At 38.1% G+C, this 23,999-nt stretch overlaps 2 protein-coding genes across 2 annotated transcripts; one reads left to right on the top strand and one right to left on the bottom strand.

Moving 5' to 3' along the window:
- The first annotated feature begins 1,540 nt into the window (after positions 1-1,540).
- lrrc40 (leucine rich repeat containing 40) lies at positions 1,541-16,989 on the top strand. Its single transcript, XM_069680178.1, has 15 exons — positions 1,541-1,786; positions 2,986-3,167; positions 3,613-3,686; positions 4,620-4,749; positions 4,856-4,979; positions 6,035-6,174; positions 6,699-6,871; positions 7,106-7,196; positions 8,678-8,723; positions 10,039-10,141; positions 11,967-12,074; positions 12,220-12,330; positions 14,087-14,164; positions 15,607-15,792; positions 16,233-16,989. The coding sequence occupies exons 1-15, from the start codon at positions 1,642-1,644 to the stop codon at positions 16,336-16,338; spliced, it is 1,797 nt and encodes a 598-aa protein (XP_069536279.1). The 5' UTR covers positions 1,541-1,641; the 3' UTR covers positions 16,339-16,989.
- Positions 16,990-17,698: 709 nt separating this feature from the next.
- Positions 17,699-23,782, bottom strand: ptmaa (prothymosin alpha a). The gene is made up of 5 exons (XM_069680179.1): positions 23,609-23,782; positions 21,625-21,693; positions 21,448-21,526; positions 20,050-20,129; positions 17,699-18,686 (listed from the first exon to the last, which is right to left on the bottom strand). Exons 1-5 carry the CDS (start codon positions 23,651-23,653, stop codon positions 18,648-18,650), a joined length of 312 nt encoding a protein of 103 aa, XP_069536280.1. The 5' UTR covers positions 23,654-23,782; the 3' UTR covers positions 17,699-18,647.
- Positions 23,783-23,999: the final 217 nt, after the last annotated feature.

Below are 23,999 nucleotides of genomic sequence, written 5' to 3' on the forward strand. Positions count from 1 at the left end.
ATCCTGAGTCTTTGACACCCCATTGTACAGGTAAAAAAGACAAATACAAAAAAAAAACAATGTTACAAACAAGAGTTACATTTACAATACCAGGGATGCAACAAACCAACCCTTTATCTACTTCTTTACTCTCTACATCAATTCTGATACTTCAACTTAGAAATCCTGCAGATACAGTATCACATTCTCTACCTCTCCACTTTTTATCATGTCTCATTCCCCTTACTCCCACATCCTACAAATTGTAATCTCCATTCTAAAGCCCATGCGTTTAGCCCTTATAGATTTCATTGATTACAGGTGTGTTATGTTTAAGTGATGGAGTTCATGAGGGCACAAAATGGTTTGAAAAAGGAGGAATGGAAAACACCATTGTGACATAAACAGCACCAGGAAACAATGAATTGTCAAACACAGAAGAAAGAAAGCCACACCTCTAGTATGTTTTTGTTTATGACGATATCCAATCCATGATCAGCAATCATAAAATGTTAATCCATTGAAGAAGTTTGAATAAAAATACAAACTATAGACATTTTTTAAAGTTTACAGCAATAGCGAGTACCCAAATGCTGTCACTTACAGATTAATTTCTAAGCAGATGTTTTCCCTACACCTCTCATGTTTGGTTTGTGCAAATTTTTTGGGGGGCAGGTCAACCATATATCACCGATTTTGCTATGAAATATGGGCTGGTCACTCTGGAAAGTTAGCAGATATTTGGACCTGAAGAAAGACATAATTTGTAGATGAAAATTCTGCATCGGATGCCTTAGCACCTTACCTGAAGTTTGAAAGTGGGACAGCCCTTAGCCTTCACACCGTTAACAGGAAAGTGTACCAGGACCTGCTTCTGCTTCTTTCTTCATGTGCAACTGCCTGTCTGTCTGTATAGCCTACATACCTGCCTACCAGTGCCTGACAGTAAGCTATTTCCATCAAGAAATCACTAAAAATCTTCAATTTTGCATGGATTAATTGCATTTGGGTTCCTTCCCTGTGGAGTCCTTATAGCAGCAGCTTAGGTTTAGAAAAGGTTTTAGACAGATTTCAGCCTGGGCCCTTTGTTGCAGGGATAACCCTGTTCTTCATTCCCACAACAGTTTTATATTAAATGATGATAAGGTACATTACACACTTAGTTCTTACATATCTGTCACTTTCTTAATGAAGTGTTACAATATTGACAATATTGGCTATTACAATATTTTCTTTAATTTATGGTAGACATAGGGCCCAAAAATTATCCATCAAAACCCTGAAATCTTGAGGTTTTTTTGCAGGCTTTTGAATATCAGTTATATAAGGTTTCAGCACTTCGCTGTATGTTGTGGCACTGACTTCTTTTTATAAAGTCTATTATACAAGTTGTTGTTATTATTATTATTATTATTATTATTATTTTGTTAAAACGATCAGGAGTAATATTTTGACATACTTAGTACAGTTTTGAGACAGAATATGTATTGTGGAAATATTACTTTTATTTTGAAAGATTCTAGACGGAAGAGGTTACTGCTGGCGGGCGGAACTTGTACAGTTTGGGTGTGGAGCAATGGTGTGGAGGTAAACCTCTTGTATGAGGAATAACTCTCTCAGTTCAGTGCTACAAGGAGGATTCATTAACTAAATATACTGACAATGTCTCGATTTAAAAGAGCGAATAAGGGTGACTCTCTGGCGGGCTTCAGAGCGGAAAAGACCGAACCGACCGTTCCGTACGGTCTGCTGAAGGCAGCAAGGAAAAGCGGTCAGCTCAACCTGTCAGGCCGAGGGCTGACAGAAGGTAATTTTCCCTTGATAGTTAGCTTACCTTCCAGTGCTGGACGGGGACAGAAATATCATGAGTGGTCCAGACTGGCCACTTACAATCTGACGAGAACTGCAGTACCAGCACACCACCTTTGAAACAACTACAAGAAAACTCTGGAAGTGCAATGTGCAAGTGTACCAGTGTGTACTCACTTGCTCTTCACTTACTCCTGCGTCAGTACAAGTAGTTGTCAAAGAAAAAGATCTGCTGGAAGTCCAAGAGTAATTTAAAATTATTTATTTATTAAATTTAAGTGTTCAAGTATACAATCTAAAATCCACTACGCAATGCAAAGTTTACTGGAGCATCACACTTAATCAAATCTTCGTTTACTTCAATATTTACTTTAATAATAACATTACTGTATACCTCTATTCCAATTTATCTTAGTTGTTATGTGATTTTTTGTTTGACCACTTAACTCAATTAAATATAGCCTACCAGTGTTTCATCCCTTTCTAGTCCAGTGAAAACGTAGTATCTCCCATTTGTTGTAATTATGAAAGTTTGTGTTAAACTAAATGATTAAGTCTTTATTTCTGCTGTGTGATGGGCTATTTGATCCATCCATATTGAGTAAAAATAGATAACACATGCATGCATTTTCTTGTAAAAACAGGCAGGCTGTTTTTCTCACTCAAAACATACTTGGAACTCTTTTGTTATTTCTTGAATCCTTCCAAGCACGAAAAATAAGATAATGCATTAAAGTCGGGTGTGCACAAAAAATCTTGATATAATACGTCTTGTATTGATTTATAAGGGACAGGGGATTAATCTTTTAATAGATCTTTGGGGCTATCCCATACTGGACAATAGAAAAAGGGCAAAAAAATGTATAAAACATATATAAAGCTGTCCAATTGTGATCAGAACATCCAGGATACATGATAAAAAAGGTGGTAAAAGATCCTTAGACTTACCAGTTCCAGTAAACTTACACCCATAGGTCTCACAATCTTTTAAATTTCTAAGATTTCTCCAGATAGATAGGCATGGCAACTGGCTCTGCAATGATAGATGATCAAATGATTTCAATGGTATTTGCTCACCTTCTGGAACAGGGTGGACCTGTCTGCTGGAGACCCGAGCAAACTTTTAGAATATTTCTATACTAGAATATTTACTATTTGTTCGTTTTTGTGTAATATCGATATCAACACATGTCTCAGTCCCTCAGAACGTATATCGATTAAACATTGACACACCAGAGGAGGCCCAGCAAAATGTATCCTTCGGAGAGTCCGATCGCTGGTGGGAACAGAATGAACTCACGAAACTGCTGCTCTCATCCAATCAGCTTACACAACTGTCTGATGACATCAGACTACTGACTGGACTTACAACACTGGACGTAAGTAACACCACCTCAGTCAGTAACGGGTCTAATTAAATCAGTCATACACCAAGAAATGCACATATTCTTTGAGTGTTATGAATATGTCAACTAGGAATGTCCAGATCAGGTTTTATTGCCCTCATGTTTATTTGTCATTATCTGTTAACATTTCCATGTATAACATTATTGAATTAGTCTTATTGGGTTTTTACTTGTAGAGCTTGTGGTGTCTCTTTTTTTGTCACACTAAGCTGAAATGAAAAGTGTTCATACAAAGTATCATACTGTGTTATGCCGTGGTTTATACTGTGTATTTTTAATGCAGGTGAGGCTCAGCCTCTGCTCTTACACACATATGGAGCTCAGTTTAGTAGAGGAGTTAAATAATTTGCATTTATTTAGGGGATCAGGTTTACTTAAATCTGACTGTTCAACTAAAATGTTTGTTTTGCTCTGGCAGCTTCATGACAACCAGCTGAGCAGTTTACCCAGTGCTTTGGGAGAACTGCAGGAGCTCCAGCAACTGCGGCTTAGGTATACACACACACACACACACACACACACACACACACACACAATAAATGCATCCCTTACATTTTATGTATTTCAGCTTGTGAATTAAATATTAAAGCATTCTGATCTTCTGAATGTTTGATTAATTATGATTTGGGATGGTATGCAGTGAACCTGAGCACACATACCACCTCAAAGGCCTTTTTTAGTAGTAAATAAATCTGACGTGACGTAAGCTTAAAACTAAAAAAAAGGCAGTCTAGTAAAATCTGTGCATGAGAGACATGAAATCACGTCTTCTATTGATATTGTGAGCGACAGTGCATGAGTGAGTCACTCACTCACTCACTCACTCACTGTATCTACCTATTTATCTATTGAGAGAAGGCTCTGCAATATAGTTTTTATATTAGAACTATAAACCACAGAACTGAAGAGAAACATTAGGCTTCATGATCAAAGAAAGTTTTTGAATTAAGTCAACACTTCAATTCAATTCAAAAACTATGCAGTATAGTTTTTTTCTGAAATGTTTCTTTTATACTGAATATGATGTATATTTCTATTCATTAAAGTGACATGTGATCACAAGTGATCACTGGCAGTTCACACCTGGCATTCTAATGCCATACTTGGAGCTAGGGATGTCACAACCAGCATTTTACGGCAAACAAAAAGCCATACTAGGCATCCTAAATTAGGTAATTTTCTTGTTTTTAAATACCATCCTTCACTTATTATCCAGGCTCACCTGGGACATGTGTAAACTCTGCCTAATTTCTATATTACATGTATAAAATGCAAGTGATCTATGCTTTGTGTGCTGCTGCTGTTTGTTGTTTACACTTTTTTGCTCTGCCTAATATGTTCCCTCATGTGGCAAAATAACAAAATATACCTATGATTTTCCAGTAAACTAACATCTGATGTCTTTTTATTCTCCTGTGGGGCCAGTCATAACCAGCTGAAAGCACTGCCAGTGGAGCTGTGCGCTATGAAGAACCTCTGCAGCCTCACTCTCCAGCAGAACTTGCTGGAGAGCCTTCCAGAGGAACTTGGAATACTGGAGAACCTGACAGAGTTGGTAACTAACACATACTTTAATGTAGTGAATTACAATCCCATCAGTCTCTTTCTACTATGTGGTGTGATTGTCTTATCGAGCTGTTCTGTCCTGCAATTGGCTTAAGGACCTGTCCAACAACAATCTAAAGGGCCTGCCTTCCAGCATTGGCCATCTCACCTGTCTGCAGAAACTAAACCTGTGTCACAACAAACTCAGCAGTCTGCCTGACAGCCTGGCCAAGCTCACAAGTAAGAGCAGCTATATTGTGGGTCCACTTGTCCTGCTTCATTGTCTTTGTTTTTCCAGTGTGTTTCTATATTTTTGTTTTTAGATGTTTGAGAAGCTGCTGTCATTGAAACACTTCCTGTTTCAAACAAAAAGCCTTTCTACAGCTAAAAGGCCACACTCCCCTTCTTTTCAGGCAGGCTTTTGACAGTAATGTTTGAACTTACAAACAATATACAGTATGTAAGTATGTACCCTATGGTACATTGAGAGATTAACACTCACCTGGGGGAAAATAATTCTTTTAAGGCCTATTTACCTTTGAACATGGTGTAGTTGTTAACTTCAGTCTCTTTACACTAAACTGAGTATGACAAGAACAAACACAACACATCCTTTTCAACCTGTATTAATAGAAAAGCAATCCTGGCAAAATTTTGAAGGAAAAGAAAAATCAACAAACTTGGGAAGATTATTTAGGCAAGTTGGGTGCCTACTCTCCCCATAGCAAGACAATGGCTCAGCCAGCGGATAACAGTTGTAACACTATATGCAGCCTCAGCCAAAGTTTTTCTACCTTTTCTGAGGCTGCACTCATGACACCTATACCCAACCGCCCCTTTGCTGGGTTGGTTTTCCATGCTTTTTCCACTTAGCAGTATGGTAGCCTGAATCTGTGCAACACATAAGCAAATTACCATGTGAACTTACTACATAGTAACAAATACAGTCTAATAAAAATATCTTACACGTTGTAGTGAGTTTAAGTTTTTGACGCTATCTCCATTACTTTTTACTCTATTACTTTGATTATCAGCTAATAGAGGCTAAACGTCCGTTAAACTGGGCCTCCCCTACTTCACTGCTACATAACAAACAGTGTGCCAGCAAGGCCAAATGGAGCGCAACAAATGTCTTCACTGGAAGGCGGGTGTAGAGCCTGCTGCCTGCAGGCTTGCCTCTTGGCATTATCTCCCTCATTTCTCTACAAGAACTCCTTCCTGCATTTCTTTTAATAATAATCAAGATCGGATTAAGAATATCTGTATCTGTCTTGAGTCCCAACTTGTTTTGACAGATGTAAAGCTGTTGGACTGCAGCAATAACCAGCTGACAGACATTCCTGCCAGCCTATCAGAGATGCCTGTTTTGGAGCAAGTTTACCTCAGACACAACAAGCTGCGCAACCTACCAAAGCTTACTGCCCCCATGCTCCAGGTAACCATAGCGACATGAGAGTTTCCCTAGTTGGAAAGCTAAAATTACTTAGCTTTCTGTGTGTTCTTTTTGATACGTTTTGCTCTGAGTCACATTTATTATAAATGTTATAGATGAAGTGCTGTCAAATGAGTCAGAGTCAGCAGCCAACTCAAAAATTATTCTTATAGTTTAAGAAGAGTATAATTTAGTTTGGCCATTTGTCACACAGATCAAATGGAGCAAAAGGTTAATATGTTTTATAAGTAGAGGTGGCTTGCAAATATGACATATTACATTTTATCTGTGTATTTATTGTTAGGTATATGATCTATTTTTTAAATATGTGTGTATTTTTTATTTTACTAGTTTATCAGGATTCATTAGTTTATCAGAAGTCAAAATATGGTAAATGTCCAATTAAGGTATTTGGATCCATATTTTAAGTAAGGAATGTCCAGACTTGGAACTACATATTCTTAAAAATGTTCATATTATGGCCTCAAGAAATATAAATTTGTGTATGTACTCGCCTTTGTGTGTAGGAGTTATATGTTGGAAACAACCAGATTGAGCAGTTGGAGACGGAGCAGCTGGCTTGCCTGACATCCATCTCTCTACTAGAACTCAGAGACAACAAGATCAAAACCCTCCCTGAACAGATCACCCTTATGAGCACACTGACACGCCTCGACCTCACCAACAATGATATTTCCATGTAGGTCACTGACATCATGACATCACGACCACCTATTGCAGACAAAGTTTTGGGCCAATAAACCATACTCAATAAATTAATAGAATTTTAAAGCAGTAAAAACTGTTAGTCTGTTCAGCAGTTCACATTTTAGTCATCCACTGCTAGAAGGGATTTCACCAGGAAGATTCAAGGCTCAGCTACTGAAACACATTAATGTACATTTTTTTCTGTGTATTGGATCTCTCTTGTTAGGCTTCCAGCATCTCTCAGCCTGCTGCCCAATCTGAAGGTGTTACTGTTAGAGGGAAACCCTCTGCGAGGAATCCGGAGAGACCTGCTCACTGTAGGCGATATAATGCATACACAAACAGCAGAATGTAGACATTTTATTTCAGAATTAGATTAACAAAACAAAATATGATTAAATAAATTATGATATAAATAAACCAAAAAAGGCTTTGATGCTCATCAGGGAAAAAAAATGCAATCGGCAAAATATAAATTAATAAATGATTGATGATAATACTTTTTTGCTTGTACTTAATGCCTACAATACACTAAAAAACTTCAAAAAGACTATGACTAATACACCAAATCTGACACCCTCTTACATCTATAGATCTATAGACTTCTTCTTTTAAATTTCAAGATTTTAGAAAGACTAGGCAACTTAGAGAGGACTATTTACAAGACCAAAACTAGATTTCTGTTAAGATTATTTCCCAGGCTGCCCCTGGTGGAAATTTACAAGAAGAAATATGAACAATGGAGCTGGAACAAAAGCTTTTGGCCACAGCTTTCCTAGTGTGTGCAGTGGTTTGCGATGTCTGTTATTGAGGCATTAATGTTGGCTAGGTTAGCATTACCAGCTAGCAGGTCAAAAGGGAGGAATTTCGTGCCTTGCCTTTAGATGTCAAACTTTCTTCGGTTTATTGGAGCAATTTTATTGTCTAGTAATACAAGCAAGTGTCCAACTATCATGTCACATTTAGTTAGGACACAGTGACAGCAAAACCTTTTTTTGTCGACAGTGTTCACTAACTTGTTAGTTACAGCCTCAACTTGATGGCTTCATAAGAACAGCAATGGAAATGCATGGGGTGTTGCTGAAATCACAATTTAACATGCTATTCTTTTAGCAGGTGTCGAGGACTAATGTTGGGTCCTCGACTGTAACCCATTTGACAAATTGTAGATTGAAAAAGAGGCTTGGTCAGAAAAGATATATATTTTTGTTTTGAAACCACTCAGAAGAATCTAATTCTTTTGTAGATATCAGTGTTACAATGACAAAGAATCTTGACTGAATCATTCAAAATTCATTACAAATATAAAGTTTTACAATAGATGGAAAAGGCTCTTACCAAAAAAGATAGCACAGTTCCAGCTTCAGGTAACTGTTCTTCACTTTCTTCAGCTCAGTGACAGGGAGAGATTAGGTCTAGAGAGTAGTTTCAATCTCAATGTAGATTTAAAAAAAATACTTTTCAGCCTTAGGTTTTATATGGTTCAATAAAAATGTTGATAAAGACTGGTCTTTTCGGAAAGATTCCTTCATGTAGCTGCGCATGTACACGAAATGTTTCTCATCTCACGCTTTACTTGCTATGATTCACATCAATACAGTTATGCATTATACTCAGAAATGACAACAGTACACTACAGCTGTCACAGTTTATTTTATTCTTTTTATTATAGTTAATTCTTTATTTCTTGAATTTCAAGGGCATGTTTCAATATCAAACTATTAAATGTTAATGTATTGCTTCAGTAAAACATACATTTTATTACCAAACATAAACTTTTCTATTGTTCTTGTTACAGAAAGGAACCAATGAGCTCCTGAAATATTTAAGAGGAAGAATTAAAGGTACCGTTAACTTTTCCTTCTGACCTGATTGCTGTTCACCACCAAGTACTCTGTTTCGAACACTGTGTGAACCCTACCAAAGATGAATTCCCATTCCTTTAAAATTGACATTTTTACAAATGTATTTGTTTTAGCCAAAATGACAATTATTTTGTGTGATTACGTCGGTCTCCATTTTTAGACTGTGTTAGATATTGTGTTGTATATTCTGTTGCATGTTTTTCAGTAGTAACCATTTCACCCCATGTACAACCTCTTATCATGTGATTAAAATAAGGTCATGTGATGACACTAACTGTGAGATGACATTTGGTATTCCTTAAAAGCTAGTAGGTTGACATGGAGTTGAGATTATACACATTCTGTATCTTGATTCGTGTTGGATTTATGTGAAGTTCACTCAATTAGGGTTATCACTCCTTCATTTAATTTGCAGTTACAACACAGCAGCTGACCACCTTATAACGCACTGTGATCTTCCATATAAACTTTGTTGTGCTCCATGCTGTTTTTCCATGCTTCTTTTTTTTGTTTGTAGCCACAGTTAAACAATGCTTTTAATGCATATACAGGACAATTATAAGTAACTGTAATCCTTGCCATCTAATAATGTTGTATATGCACATTATAATGCGTTTTAGTTAATGCATTATACATAATGCATTATACATAATCATAAAGTCATAGGGTGCTATCTTCTCAGCAGAATGGAACCTGCAGGCTGTGTCACTGTGACCCGTACTTAATATAACCAGTAGTCATCACAGGGTGTCACAAAATCCTTATTCCTTAAGCAGAAATATTAAAGATTGATTTCATTTCTTCAAATAATCAGATATTGCACAGTACAAAAAGTGTTGAAAATTTTCAATACTACTTAAAACGATACCTCCCTTTAATTTTATGTTCAATAGCATTAAAAACTACTAAAGCCTAAAAAGAAACACATCTACCACCTTTCTTCAGATTTTCTACCCAAAGCTGCTGCAAGCAAAAAAGAGTAAGAAGCCTTGATCAAACGTAAAGCTGAGAAATGGAAATAGAACTGTATTTTTTGATGGATTCATATTGGTTTTTGTGTAAAAATCCTAATAATTATGCCTTTCTTTATTATTTACAGTATTTTAATTGTCAGTACCAGCACTGTGTAAAGGCTGGTATTAAAAAACATTAACATTCAGGGGCTTTTACACGTTTATTGAAGATCAAAGACATTGTGTTGGATTTTTTCAGCCACTTTATCAAACAAGCAAATAGCAAAACATAGTGATACCTATACCCTTCCACCCTATTTAATGCATTTTCTATGTTGCAGAGGAGCCTGAGAGAGCAGATGAAGGACATACAGCTATGACCTTACCCAGCCAGGCTGCCGTCAATGTACATAACATTAAAACTATGAAGTTATTGGTGTACAGGTTAGTGATACACACCTGTTGATGTATGTAATCACTCCAGCTTTAGAAAACAGAATATTGTTAATACATTTGGTATATTACAGTCTGTGCAACCAAAAGGCTTACAAACCTACTGATGCGTTTTGACAGAAGGACTTTATCAGAACATGGTTATACACACCATGCTCTGATCTGTGTGATACACACAGTTGCGTCCTTGGACATAATTTATTTGTAGTAACTTGGCAGGTCCAGGTGGCAGGGATAGATGCCACTAATACAGTATTAAGATCTGACCCAACATGGCACAAATTCATACATTTCGTAGCCAGTTTTATTTTGGCAAAATGTAAATAGTAAATATAAAAACAAAATATAAACAAAAAAAAACGTTGAAGGGACCTTTCTATTTTTTCCACATAAGGGAAAACATGCACAACAATATAGTCATATTTAAGACTTGATAAATAGACAGAACTGATGCTACAAAGAAACAGAACTCTATGTAACAATTTGATAATCACTTTAATGATATATTTTGGCTTCCAGTTGTCAATAGAATGGATGGTAAGCCTCAGGTGTGACTCAGAACTAATACCAGACCTATAAGTCAACTAGTTTCTATTGTAATAAACTGGAATATTTATATTATTATGTAATATTATATTAACAGTATAATTAAATAATATTACAATTTAAAAAGGTAATTTTAGCAACTTTTGCATGAGTCAATTGAATTAGTGTTTGTATGAAGATGTTGGTGCAAGGGTAGTTTGGATTTTTTGATGTGGGGTGCATGCGGAACCTGTAAATAGTGACATGAGACATTATGTTTTCTGATTGTCAGACCGTCCGTCTGTACATCCCATTCTTCTAAATGCAATATCTCAGGAATCCCGCAGAGAAAATGTCTTCATATTTGGCACAAACATCTGCGTGGACTCAACAATTAACTGATTTGATTTTGGTATTAAGTTCATTGGTCAGGTCACTGTGACCTCATGTTCGTCCCATTCTCTTGAACATAGTATTTCAGTAACGCCTGAAGGGAATATCTTAAAATTAGTACTAGTGTCTGGATTGACTTAAGGATGAACTGATTAGATTTCCGTCTAATTCTCATGAAGACTATATCTCAGCAATGCAAGAAGGGAAATTTATTACAGCTGGTTTTATTTTAATTTTATTTTTTCGCCTGAGGGAAGACAGCATCTGCAATCTATTAATGGACAATCTCCCTTTGCTCCACCCCTTGCATGCCTGTTTGTCCTGCTGTCGTGAGAAAGGTCTACTGACAATCACATGCTCTGCAGAGGAACAAAATGAGAGAGAGAAATGTTCTCTTATTATGTCCCTCCTTAAATCTAGGGCATGCAACTTCTCATGTTCAATGTAGGCCTACTCATGCCTCTGTTTTGTTTTAAGGGTGATGTAGTCTGTGTATTCAAATATTTCCAAAATATAAATATCTCCCACTGACCGCTTGTCTCAGCCACAGTAATACTATCAGTCTTTGTGAAACCCTGCTTTACCATATTGTTAGGCCACAATCAGATTTCATAACTCTACTAGTCAGTGTTTCTTTCTGATTGAAAACATTTGTTATCCTCATAATTAAACTTTCAGTTCTCAATTTTTCTCAATTTGTTTTGAGCTCATAGTACATATATGACACATTTGTCACCTGTTCTTAAAGGGAGTATGTGGACCTCCATCTGACTAAAGATAGGTACCTCATACAACTCCAAAAACTCAGCTGTCACTTAAATGTTTAAGACACGAATTATTGTTAGTTACCTAAGAAGATAGAGTGACCAGAATATAACTTTGTATTTGCTTTTCTTAGTGAGAAGCAGGCACCTGATATTCCAGATGAGCTGTTTGATGCAGCAGCAGATCAAGGTGTTACCACTGTGAACTTCAGCAAGAACCAGTTGACCTCCGTACCTTCACGGTACACACCAACTAAAAACACAACCACATACACCATTTCACACATATACACAAACAATGCATTTGTTGGTGCTGACAATACCTTGTATACCAACACAAGGCTGTCTGAACACATACGATAACCAAACATGTTGATGTGTTTTCAGACTGGTGGAGTTCCAGTCCTCAATTTCAGATATCAATCTGGGTTTCAACAGACTGACCTGCTGTTCTCCTGACATCTGCAAGTTACTGCAGCTGATGCACATCGACCTGGGGTAAACACATAAGCACAGAATAATACACATAGACTTACAATGCATTTAGATTTCAGGACTATTCCATAGACCTCAGCTAATGCACATTGGCATTATATGAAGTTGTACATACATAGTATTTACATGTAGGGATAATACTACAATTATTTATTATTTTATAATTTAATCTGCTCACTTTTATGTTCGATCACATTTTGGTAAAATGCCCTGTTCAGATCTGGTATCAACATGTGGTTTTTGTGATTGGATCACAAGAGAACAGCCTTAAATACAGGTGTAAACACACCAGGGATGGATTGAGGACACACTGAGATGAGGGATGGAAGCTTGTGTCAACATTTGTGTGGCAGTGTGTACGCACCAATGACTTTGTATATAGATGGACAACGCGTCTCCATCTGCTCCCATTATACGGAATTCATGACAAAATAGCCCCCATGATAGGTGCTGCCATCTTGCGATGATGACATCATTTGGAGCCAGAGTCTGCGCAGTAAAGATCAGCGGGTGGCTCCACCGTAGCCACTTCCGCTAACCGAAACACACACTTAACTTATCGAAAAAACAGCAAGGATCCTGTGCGCCGGCGTGTTTACCAGCAGAACCGCTTCTTTGTGTTTGTCTGAGGTTAATGTTCACAGGTATGGAAACTTCAATGACTGTAGTGATTGTTTTAGTTACTTTTTCTCTCGGGGGGGCTGGTTTTGCTCAGTTGGTAGCACGGGCACCCCATGTACAGAGGCTGTAGTCTTGTCGCACTGATCTCAGGTTCGACTCTTGGTCTGCCGATCATTTGGCGCATGTCATCCCACTCTCTACTCCCAACATTTCCTGTCTATCTTCAGCTGTCTTATGAATAAAGGCAAAAGCCACAAAAATAATCTTAAAAAAAAAAAAAAAAGTTAAGTTTCCTCTCGCTGTTGGTCCTCCACTCTGCTTATCTGGAACTGATTGGCTGCAGGAGCCGTATTTGTCAACAGAGCTGTCAATCATCCTTTTGACAGCATCAGATAACTACTTGTCAGAAAAATGAACACTTGGGAGTAAATCAGCATGTTATTAAATAGCTATAATGACAGGAACCATGTTTGAGAAAAAACTATTTTGGGTGTATTTTGATTTTATAGTTTTACCCATGTCCCACCTGTGAACATGGAGGAGGCGGGCTTTATGACCTATACTGCAGCCAGCCAGCAGGGGGAGCTTAAAATGTTTTGGCTTCACTTTTAGGGAGCTGTCATAGCGTCCATCTTTTTATACAGTCTATGATACGCACATGTGTCCTGGGCCACATTAAGGACCGCCCACTTTCCCAGCATCCAGGGCAATGATCACGTTGTTGTGAAATGACAGGGAATGCTGCTCCTCACTTATGGAACTGTTCCTTCCATTTAATAATCCATCCAATTTTTTTTAGAGTCACCAATTAAAACTCCACACAGAAAGGCCCACCTTGCCCAAACCGGGGTTTTGAATTGGTGACCTTCTAGCTGTGAGGCAACAGCGCTAACCACTGCACCACCGTGCAGCCCCCCATTTAATAATATTAAAATAAATTTGACTTTTGACGAAAAATGTTAAGGAACTAAACACAGACTAGTTTTCCTGTGATGTTTGATTTTAGCAATTGCAAAACATTCTCACCTGAAGCCAGCAATTTAACAGATTTCATGTCTGAAACATAATAGAATTATGATATATAGAACCTCCAGTTGGGTCAATATTTTTTTTGTGTCTTGCCTTTATGTCTTTTCAGGAATAACCAGCTGAGTGATTTACCACCTGAAATGAAGAACTTAACCAAACTGCGATCAATTACCCTCAATTATAACAGGTAACTTACTGTTTCAGGAACAGTTCCACTCCATATTCCATCCATACAGCAATTGCAATGAATATGAAAATGTATGTAAAGCTTTACCCCTGACATCATCTGTTGTTTTACGGTTGTGTGAGTTTGTGGGAGGAGCTCTGGTGTGACCTGTGGCTTACATGACTCCTCCCTTTGTTGTTGTTAGGGAGTTGTATTCACCAAAGTTGAAGTGGCAGTAAGCAACATGAACATTTCAATGTAAAAAACATTCCACCTTTCTGTATTACTCCACTACACCAAAAATGCACGCACATTTTGCAACTGGTTTGTACCACGCAGCCGTTGCGTCTCTCTGCAGCACCAAGGCGTTGAGAGAGAGGGGGGGAAGATGCTGTTTATTCCAAAAAGTGCACTTTATTTCTGGCAAAATCTTCAAAAACTCCTATATAAATACTCATTATAGTTGATTCTTGGTGTGGACCACCTTTTTATCTCTAGGTGTTGGAGCTTAGTGCTACTGTTAGCTGTTACCGTAAGAGCTACTGTTACCTGTCAGGAAGGAACAGGGCAACCTCTGCATTGCTTCGCTCTTCAGCCCCTAACACTCCCACTCGTCTGATCCCTCTTTATATTTAGGGCTCTCTTTGTAGCTTTTTTCTTCTCCAAGGTCTTCCTTCTTTTTGCTTCTTTAGCAGTATATGTTGGAGGTACAGGAAATTTAATGCAAGTTGCCCTAGCTCCTGACTGACACAACCTCTGCCTGCGCACCACTGACACAAACCACATAGAAGCCATGACGCTAGTTTGCACAGAGTCGCTGTGATACGTAGAAAGCTAACCCTGATTGGTTGTTTGATTCAGAGCGGACACATTTTTTTAACAAAGTAAATACAAAGGGGCGGGCGCTCACAGTCACAGATCAGCAATCAACATCATTTCAATTTAATGTTGTTAGGGAAATGCAATGAACAAAATTTCTTATTTTAACCAAATTTTTATTAAAAAATGTTGCCTACTGTAGCTTTAAACATCCTGCAAATTTACTCCCGCATCATTTAAATCAGACCGCAATTACTCATGACATAGCCTATCAACTTTCCCAGAATGTGCAAAGGTCTGTAACAGTTGTAAAGAACAACACCTGATTACTTCTCTTCCAATATAATAATTATTGTCATAACTAGGTGTAAAACTATGTGACTGAAAGAAATGTGCAAATAAGAAGATGAAATAAAATGTGTTTAATTATAAAAAAAAACGGACCTTAGGGGCTATGAAATTAGGTGCTCTGTTGATATGACATGGCACATTTTTGTAGAGGCTACCACAATTCAAACTGATTAAAGGGATTGATAAAGAGATGGAACATCCTCAATGATGACAGGCAGGAGGAGAAAAACACCTACAGTAATCTGGACCGTCTCCTACAATTTGTCCAATAAGAGTCTTTGTTCTAATCACAGGTTCAAGTCTTTCCCAGAAGTCATCTACCAAGTAGTTTCCTTGGAGACAGTTTTGCTTCGCAATAACCAGTTGGGCGGGGTGGACCCTTGTCATCTTATTAAGATGGTTAATCTGACAACCCTGGATCTGTCCAACAATGACCTGCTGAATATCCCCCCTGAACTGGGCCTGTGTACCAACCTCAGGTATGTAGCACATCTCAAGAAAGAAACTAAAGTACACTTTCCTGTACCTTCTGTCTGAACTCTTTTACTGCAACCACAAGCTGCAATGTCCAGTGTATATCTGACAGAAGAGAATGACAATGTGCTGTTTAGTTTTCACCCTGTGAGGTCCAGTGCGTTCTAGGAGTCATTATATGAACACACGATGTAATTGAACCCAGAGTTAATCCGCTTTTTGTCAAAATGCATTATTAACTTGTTCTAAAGTAGTAGTGACGCCCTACAAAGAGCATAATATCTTGGTAATGTACAAAACTGAATTGGGGTCAAGGCTCAATGTGTTTTGTTTTTATTTTGCCCAGAAATCCTGTAATTTCTGTGTTGTTTTTTTTGTTTGTTTTTGAAGTTGGGAAATTTAGGATTAAGAAATTGCCTTAATTGAAACCTAATCTGTCCCTAAGGTGTCTCAGCCTGGAGGGGAATCCTTTCCGCACACCCAGAGCAGCCATCATGGCCAAAGGAACAGATTCTGTGTTGGAGTACCTGCGCAGCCGCATACCTTCATGACCCCAGACCTCAGCATGATCAACACAGATCAATTTGGGATTGTAAATCCACATTTCAGATGCTATTTGAAAGTCTGTTTTAGAAGTAAGCAAACAAGCAAAGTTTCCAACCAGAGTTCTTTGAAAAACTACTTGACAATCAGATTCAAACTAAAGTATACTGCCACATAAAAGGAACAATGACAAAAGCACTTCAATAAATAAAGTTTCTTAGAATTAAAAGGAGTGGTGTGGTGTGATGATCATTCAGTAGACCAGGCAAGCCTGCACAAGATAAGCAGAAATAAATAAATAATAAAATGGGAAATCAAGCAAGGTGTGAAAAATGTCCAAAATTAAAAATAATGGTAAAATAACTTTGTCTATATTCTGTTATGCTTCTGTCCAGGTGGTTCTACAGATAAACTGTTCTTGTCTATTGCAAAGCAAAGGTTTAAAAGTCTCATGGCAAATGGTGAATGGACTGTACTTATAGCACTTTTCTAGTCTAACGACCACTCAAAGCTGCTTTTACACTACATGTCACATTCACCCATTCACACATACATTCACACACTGATGGCAGAGGCCTAAGTGCCAATCTCCAATCAGATCTATGCCCATTCACACTCCAATGGCTATGCCTTAGGGAGAAATTTGGGGTTCTGTGTCTTCACCAAGGACACTTAGACATGTGACTATAGCAGTCAGGGATCAGACCCCCAAACTTCCGATTGAGAGACAACCGAATCTACCACAAAGCCACAGTCACCCCATGGTAGTCTGCAAATTAAACCTGAGACCTGTTTTTTATAGAAGCTGTTCAAACTAAGGCCTAATCGATCCATATTAATAGATCTGGTTTTGTTGAAATAAAAACACATTCAGAAATTGCTCTTTGTAGTATACATGTAGCCTAATCATTCATTTGTATGGAAACTCTGAACATTTGTTTTATTCCTATATACATATATTTATGCGTATTTAGTTTTGCATTAGAAAAGTTGTATTCAAGTGACAAAGGTCGATAAAATGTTCAGCAATTACGTTTTTTATTTACGTTTGAGGTGATCCACCTGATGCACAAAAAGGATATGGAAAAACTGACGTGGCTCTGATGTCTTGTCAGAGTGGGAATTGATACCAGGGCCAGTGGGAGAAACACTATTGCTCATAATCAGTGGCCCTCATACCACAGAAGTAAACTACAAGCTTAGAAACTTCTACCAGCTATTCTCCCTGTGGCATAATGAGGCTTATATGATAAAAACAGCGGTTTAAAGCTGTAATGTGTAGAGTCCTCTGCAGTATCACTTACTGCTGCAATTGAGTTGGATGGTGCAGTCTAAGAATGTAAATGAAGTACATGGTCTTCAGTACACTAACTGTTAAATAAAGTTTATTGAAACTGTCAACCAGGACAGGTGCAACCCAACAAGTTTGTTCATATTTTTCATAAAGAAAGTACGAAGAGAGTCACCCAATGTTAATGTGCCAGTTTGTGTTTTACAATCCTCAACCACATGGCAATTGAGCTATTTAAAAAAAATGGATACCAGCTTAACTAAACAAGCACAACATCTAGAAGCTTTATAAATGTGATTTCCTTGTTGTCCAAACAGAGAAATCAGCTCTGATTTATTTATTTATTTTATTTACTTTGGACATATAGTCAGCGGAAATCACATCTATGCACTTCTCCTATTTGGAAATCTCGCACATCACCGATAAGTCATTATCTTCTCTCTTTTTACTGCAGGTAAAAAGACACATAGAAACTACCAAAGTTACAAACAAAACAAATGAAATGATACATAAAGACATTAAACTCTGGTCTTTCCAGGCAGACATTTAGAGAGAGACGCACAGCAGAAAATATAGCCTTGGAACCTCATACAAAATATAACTAATACACAGTCAGCACTCCAAGAAATGCTGAGTAACACTGTGTCTACAAGTCAACTCACACCTTGTTCCTACATACCCTAAAATCCTTTATTGTAGTCAAAGTAAGCCAGGACGTGGGGGAGGGGTGTTTGTGGGTGTCGTGTGTTATAGGCTGGATGCTTCTGTTTTGTTCATACAGAATAAGAACAGCTAATGACAACTAAAAAACTTCAAAGCACCACTTTATGCCCAGAGAGATTACTGTTGCAAATGGCCGACCTCCTTACAATATTTACAAATATATAAAATGTAAATAAGATACAAACAAAATCTCTTTTTAAAAGTATCCTTGTTAAGAAAGGAGGACTGAGGTGTTGAAGGTTTGCTGAAAACTGGCTGTCTCTTGATGGTGTCCTCCTACAGAAAGAGCAAGCACTGCTGACTCTACTTATCTCTCTTCTGTTTCTTGGTTTCAACTTCATCCTGAAAACAAGAGAACAAGGTGAGAGGTACATTCCCCTGTAAATACAGCAATGTCCTCAGAGGTCTGAAAAAATGTAATCAGCTGTGTGCAGTGCTTTATTAAGTTAAAGCATGTTGGTGCCGAATGCCCACTGCCATAAGAGGAATGAGTTTAGAAGTTTAACTCCTTTTTAAATGGTTGTTTTTGTTTATTGAGACTTTCCCTAAATTGCAAATGGCAAAATATAATTTAATTTAAACGTGGAGCAGACAAAAAACATGCAAGGAAGAGGAGACACAGTATTTTACACATGCTTAGAAAATATGTTAAAGAAAGAAGGTAACTTATAGTATTTCTAAAGCCAGGGGTGCATGGCTGTTGCCAAGATTTTAGAAATACTGAGATTAATTTGAGAAATAAGGTTACCTGATGTTATATTGCCATTTGTCTTTAGATCGGTTCAGTTTACATTTTTTCTTTACTTCAATGAACATAGTAAAAGAATCTGTATTTTAGCAGCTTGGCAGTTTTGGAGTGCAATTCACTCCCTCAAAAATGACTTCGAAGCCAGAGATTTATTGTTGTCTGGCCACACATGGGAGAGGTTTACCTCCAGGCCTTTCTGCAAGAGTTTCTTAAGGAAAACCTCTACGGAGGTAGCATAAAGAGCAACAAAGTCAATGTAGGGAACCGGTATGGGTGGATAAATGGATCAAGCACAGGACATCACACAGTAGACCACTTTTCCTGTCCTTTGTGAAATCACAAGTTAATGATGTATTTAGCCCAACCATGATCTTTTCCTTTATCTAACCAAGTAGTTTTTCTGCTATCTTGTGAATCACTGGTAGTAGCAAGAAACCCTAAAATAAAACTCTTGTGCACACTATGATGTCAATACTGAGAATACCAGGCACATTTAAATATAATTATTATCTGATCTTAGAGGAGCTTTAAAAGACCATCCTATCCTCAGCAAGCATGACTTCTTGCAGCAGCGGTCACTGAGTGATATCCAGTCTCTGCTCTTCTGCTTTGGTGGAAATTGCTATTCATTTTCCACTGAGTGTCCATCATGTTTGTTAAAACTTGAATGTCTCTTGGCTGGACAAATTACTTAACATTCAGAAGTAACATTCAGATCAGTGTGTTTTCTCCTTCACCCTAAGTAATACAGTATCTAGCCATGGCTTTGGTCTTAATTGTCCAAGTTTAAATATAACAATTTTCATTTGAGGTGCTCACATCATTGAGAAAGTGTGCTTTTATAATGAAGACCTTTATGTAGTGTGAGGGATCATTTTGAACTTGTATGCATGATTTTCTTTTGTTACTGATCTTTCTAGAGCTGAAAAGGCCACTGAAAAGGCCACTCTGCCTTACGTCTTCATCATCATCATCTTCAGCTGCTCTCTTCCCTCTTGGTCCTTCAAGTGCATCTTCTTCGTCATCCTCCTCGTCACCTGAAAACACACAAATAATCACAATTTGTTACGTTAAAGGATATAAGCTTAAAACGTTCCTCTTTGATAAAGACTCAAGTGAGACCAGAACCATCCCTTAGGTATGCTGCTATAGGCCTTGACTGCTAGGAAATTTCCCATGATGCACTAAGCTCCTCTCTCCCTTTCCATCTTGAACGAATATGCATTCTTACAGTTAATGTATGTTACCAATTCTTCACCCTCTCTCTCTTGTAGTTTCATGCTTCCTCATATTTCTGTCTTGTAGCTTTCTGCAGGTATCTCTGCCTTCAGAGCTTTTAAGTCTGGATCTGTGAAATTAAGTCAACTGCCCCATCTTCCTGCTCAACACCTGCTTCTACAGTTGCTTTTATTAGTCTTCATATTATTGCTATCCTTACAATTATAATAATTAATATTACTACCACTACATTTAGAATTATGTTACTATTACTTTACATCTCTATGTGGAACTTGCATTGTGCTAATGTATGTGATTTTTTTTAAGCAGTCAACTCTGCAAAATAGATTTGTATAAAAACTATGATTCTGTGATTTTGAAAGAAGTGTTTCAACCTGCAGTTGCATGACCCACTCTATCTCTGAGCCCCAGACTACTGAATTTAAATAAATATAAAGGAGCTTGCTTGTGTAGGCATATCATTTACTTGCATCAGTGGTGTTTGAAGTAAATTCTGCTGGTTCATAGTCTGACCACCAGATGGCAAACCTACCCCTTTATTTAATCAACATGGAATCCAGTAACTTAAACTGGTTTAGCTGATGAATTAAATGAGTCCAAGGCTTCTATTTTCATGCGCTAATCATTGTTTGCAGCCTGACCACCAACTTAAGACCTGAGAATGGAGTTGGACTTGAGATACAATAGCTATGGCTAATCTATATAAACATGCATCTACATACAAGTATATGAATAGGAAAATAGATGCATAGAACAAGCTTTAGTTAAATTAGCAACCCCTATTAGATTCTGTGGACCATGTGACTGTAAAATAAATTTGTAAGATTATTTTGATTATTTTTATATTCAAGCAGTAGCTTTCACAAATAATAAAAGCAGTAATAAATTTTGCATACTCAACAAATAATCAGAGGCGAGTTTGAATAGTGCTCTGAACTCTGGTTAACCCTGATTACCAAGCTGTCAATACAAATTGAAATATTTTTGTTCTGGGGACAAACACAAGGAGTTTGAGTCTCAAAAAATATGGTCAGTTTGGTAATGCTGTGTATCATGACCTTTACTGTCTTTCTGTTTTTTTTCTTCATCCCAATTTGTTCAGCAAAGAACACATACCCTCTCCATCATCTTCCTCATCCTCTCCAACGTCCTCCTCATCCTCCTCTACCTCATTTTCCTCGCCATTCTCCTCGTCCTGCCAGGACGAGACAGAGTTATATTGGTCACCAGAAGAGAGACAAGGATCACTCATGTTGTTCAAGCTGGAGGAGGACCAAGAGGAGCAGTTCTTACAGTTTTGCCATTGGCTGCAGCATCATCCCCATTCTTCTTCTCTTCTACCTGTTTCTTCTCTTTCAGCTCCTGAAAAGAAACATATTCTTAGACACACACATGTCCAATTTCCCCCTCTGCCTTATGATTCCCATGGAGCAGGGCTTTAAGTTTTCTTATAGGCCTACAGACAGGTGAAGCTTTGAAAATTGGACCTCCTATTGGTGAAATCTTTCTTAGTCCCTCCCAACTCCTCCTGGCTGGCTGAAATCTGACACCGCCGTCCCCGCTGCAGTTTATTCAAGCGAAAACACACCAGTGCAAAGACTACAACTCCCAGCAGTACAGTAGCTGATTACTCCCTGTCAACTTTAGAGCAGGTGCCAAAGCATGCAAACTCCTCAAATAACTCCAGTGACACAATACTTGTACACTATTTGTCAATAAGGCCAACAGTAATACGCATTACCATACCATACAACTATAGTAGGACATGTTTCCAGTGCATTCTACCTTTTACATGCCTTCTCATTCTTAACATCTATCTATCTATCTATCTATCTATCCATCCATCCATCTATCACATCTTGCTCCTTTGTGCTAAGCAGTCTGTTTCCCTCACGCCCTCGGGGGGCTTGCAGAAAAAACGAGCGCAGCGCGCGGCTCAATGATACGGGCACGACCCTGCCCCTCGCGCACCAGCTGCTCTCAGTTACCGACCAGAGAAAGCACTGGATCTATATGATAAATATTTAGGCTCTACAAATAACTAGCTTTTGTTGGCTTTACCTCTGACCACTCTGTTCCTAACGGTCACAGGCAGCCTCATTAAGGAGACAGACTTTGTTTGAAATGACAGCAGCTCGGAAACAAAAACAGGGACTCGCGGGAAACAAAAATAACCACATATGCTCACCAGAACCACCAAGTACAACAAGAACGGCAGAGTTTCTGAAACCAAAATCATTTACAGAAAAAAGTAAAGGAAATCGAGAAAGAGGCTGGGAGTGGCGAACTTCAAGCGTTTGACGATAACAGTACCTCCACAATGAAAGCATTCATAAAGCACATATAAAACCATAAAGGATCCGTGCGCGCTGAATGAATAAACTAAGATTATCGTTCAGTCACGTCACCGATTGGAGTTACAGCCTAATGAGCCTTAAGCTGGATAGTGCAGTTATTAAAGGCTATGTATTAGTTGCCCACGTCGCTGCACTGTAGCCTACAATTTAGCCCGAACTCCAATAAAAAACTCTTTCGGAATCAATTGAATATGCAAATGAAATTGTCAGGGAATAAGTATCTCCTCCACGATACACACAAGAAACTGTGACTCAAAGCAATTTTAACAATTTGTGGAACACCAATCATCATTTTTTATAAAGACCTAACATTTAATAGCGTAGCTTTTAATCAAGCAAATACTGTTAAAGCAAGAACCATCTGTTTTAGTAGCACCAGGTTCGTTGTTAATCAGACAGTCTTGGAACAATACGCTAGGCTAATTGGTGGACGGTATAAAGTACCAGTAAGATGCGTAACTTGGCCGATTCAATTGGCAAATCTTTCAGTGAGTTTGGCCACAGATATGCACGAAACCCCTCTTACATGAGGCAGAGAAAGCAACATGGAAAAAGCAACTATGTGTAGTTCGTAGCCTAGATCTAGTGTGCAAAATTGCATATAGGCTACGCTTGCACTAATTTCTTCATTGTTCCCAATACAGTAAAGAAGGAAGCCGATTCTTTTCCTAAAACGACACCTTCACCAGCCTGTCTTCATCCCCATCCATTCACAGCCGCCTCACCTAGACACCTCAATGGACTACAGTAGAGTTTAAAGTCAAAATTTTATGCAAAAAGCAATTATTGAATTATGGTTAACAAACGGTATTTTTCTCTTTTCTACTCTGTCCTTAAAATTGGCAAATTAGCAAATACGGTGATAAATCAAAGCAGGAGTTAGAAAAAGGATTTTCTCTGTCTCCCTTTCATGTCTTTACCTTGGCACTCAGTTCTCCGCTGCTTTCCACTTTACTGTCCGCCATGATAGTTTAAGAGAAACAAATTTTTATCCAGTCAGAATACGGCAAAATGTGATGGAAAAAATACGCTGGGATTTTATTGCAGATGGTGATACAGAATGTCGTTGTCCTGCCAGCGGCGTGTGCACTATCCGTAGCTCGCGACTTTATAGGCCAGTAGGAGGAGGAAGGTGTCTGGACGTCAACGGGGATTGGTGGATTACCTTCGAAACTATTCGGTCTGCAATTGGTCAAATGGAAACAATAGACAACCCTCCCTTGTGTGCCTGTATGTATGTGTTACCTCGATATAAAGCAAATTTTTCGTCTAAGTTTCTCATCTTGATTTTGTCACTCTCCATCTTTAAGC

This window comes from Semicossyphus pulcher, unplaced genomic scaffold, assembly GCF_022749685.1.
Source record: "Semicossyphus pulcher isolate SPU_LCO1_2020_fin unplaced genomic scaffold, fSemPul1.0.p SCAF_4, whole genome shotgun sequence".
NCBI classification, from domain to species: domain Eukaryota; kingdom Metazoa; phylum Chordata; class Actinopteri; order Labriformes; family Labridae; genus Semicossyphus; species Semicossyphus pulcher.

Bases quoted from the DNA above. Each gene is read 5' to 3' on its own strand.
- lrrc40 (XM_069680178.1), top strand. From the start codon at position 1,642: ATGTCTCGATTTAAAAGAGCGAATAAGGGTGACTCTCTGGCGGGCTTC. The intron at 8,724-10,038 runs GTACCGTTAACT...TCTATGTTGCAG, and splicing joins TTTAAGAGGAAGAATTAAAG to AGGAGCCTGAGAGAGCAGAT. The intron at 12,075-12,219 runs GTACACACCAAC...ATGTGTTTTCAG, and splicing joins TTGACCTCCGTACCTTCACG to ACTGGTGGAGTTCCAGTCCT.
- ptmaa (XM_069680179.1), bottom strand. From the start codon at position 23,653: ATGGCGGACAGTAAAGTGGAAAGCAGCGGAGAACTGAGTGCCAAG. The intron at 20,130-21,447 runs GTATGTGTTCTT...GTGTGTTTTCAG, and splicing joins TGAGGAAGATGATGGAGAGG to GTGACGAGGAGGATGACGAA. The intron at 18,687-20,049 runs GTAAGGCAGAGT...TCTTGTTTTCAG, and splicing joins AAGATGATGATGATGAAGAC to GATGAAGTTGAAACCAAGAA.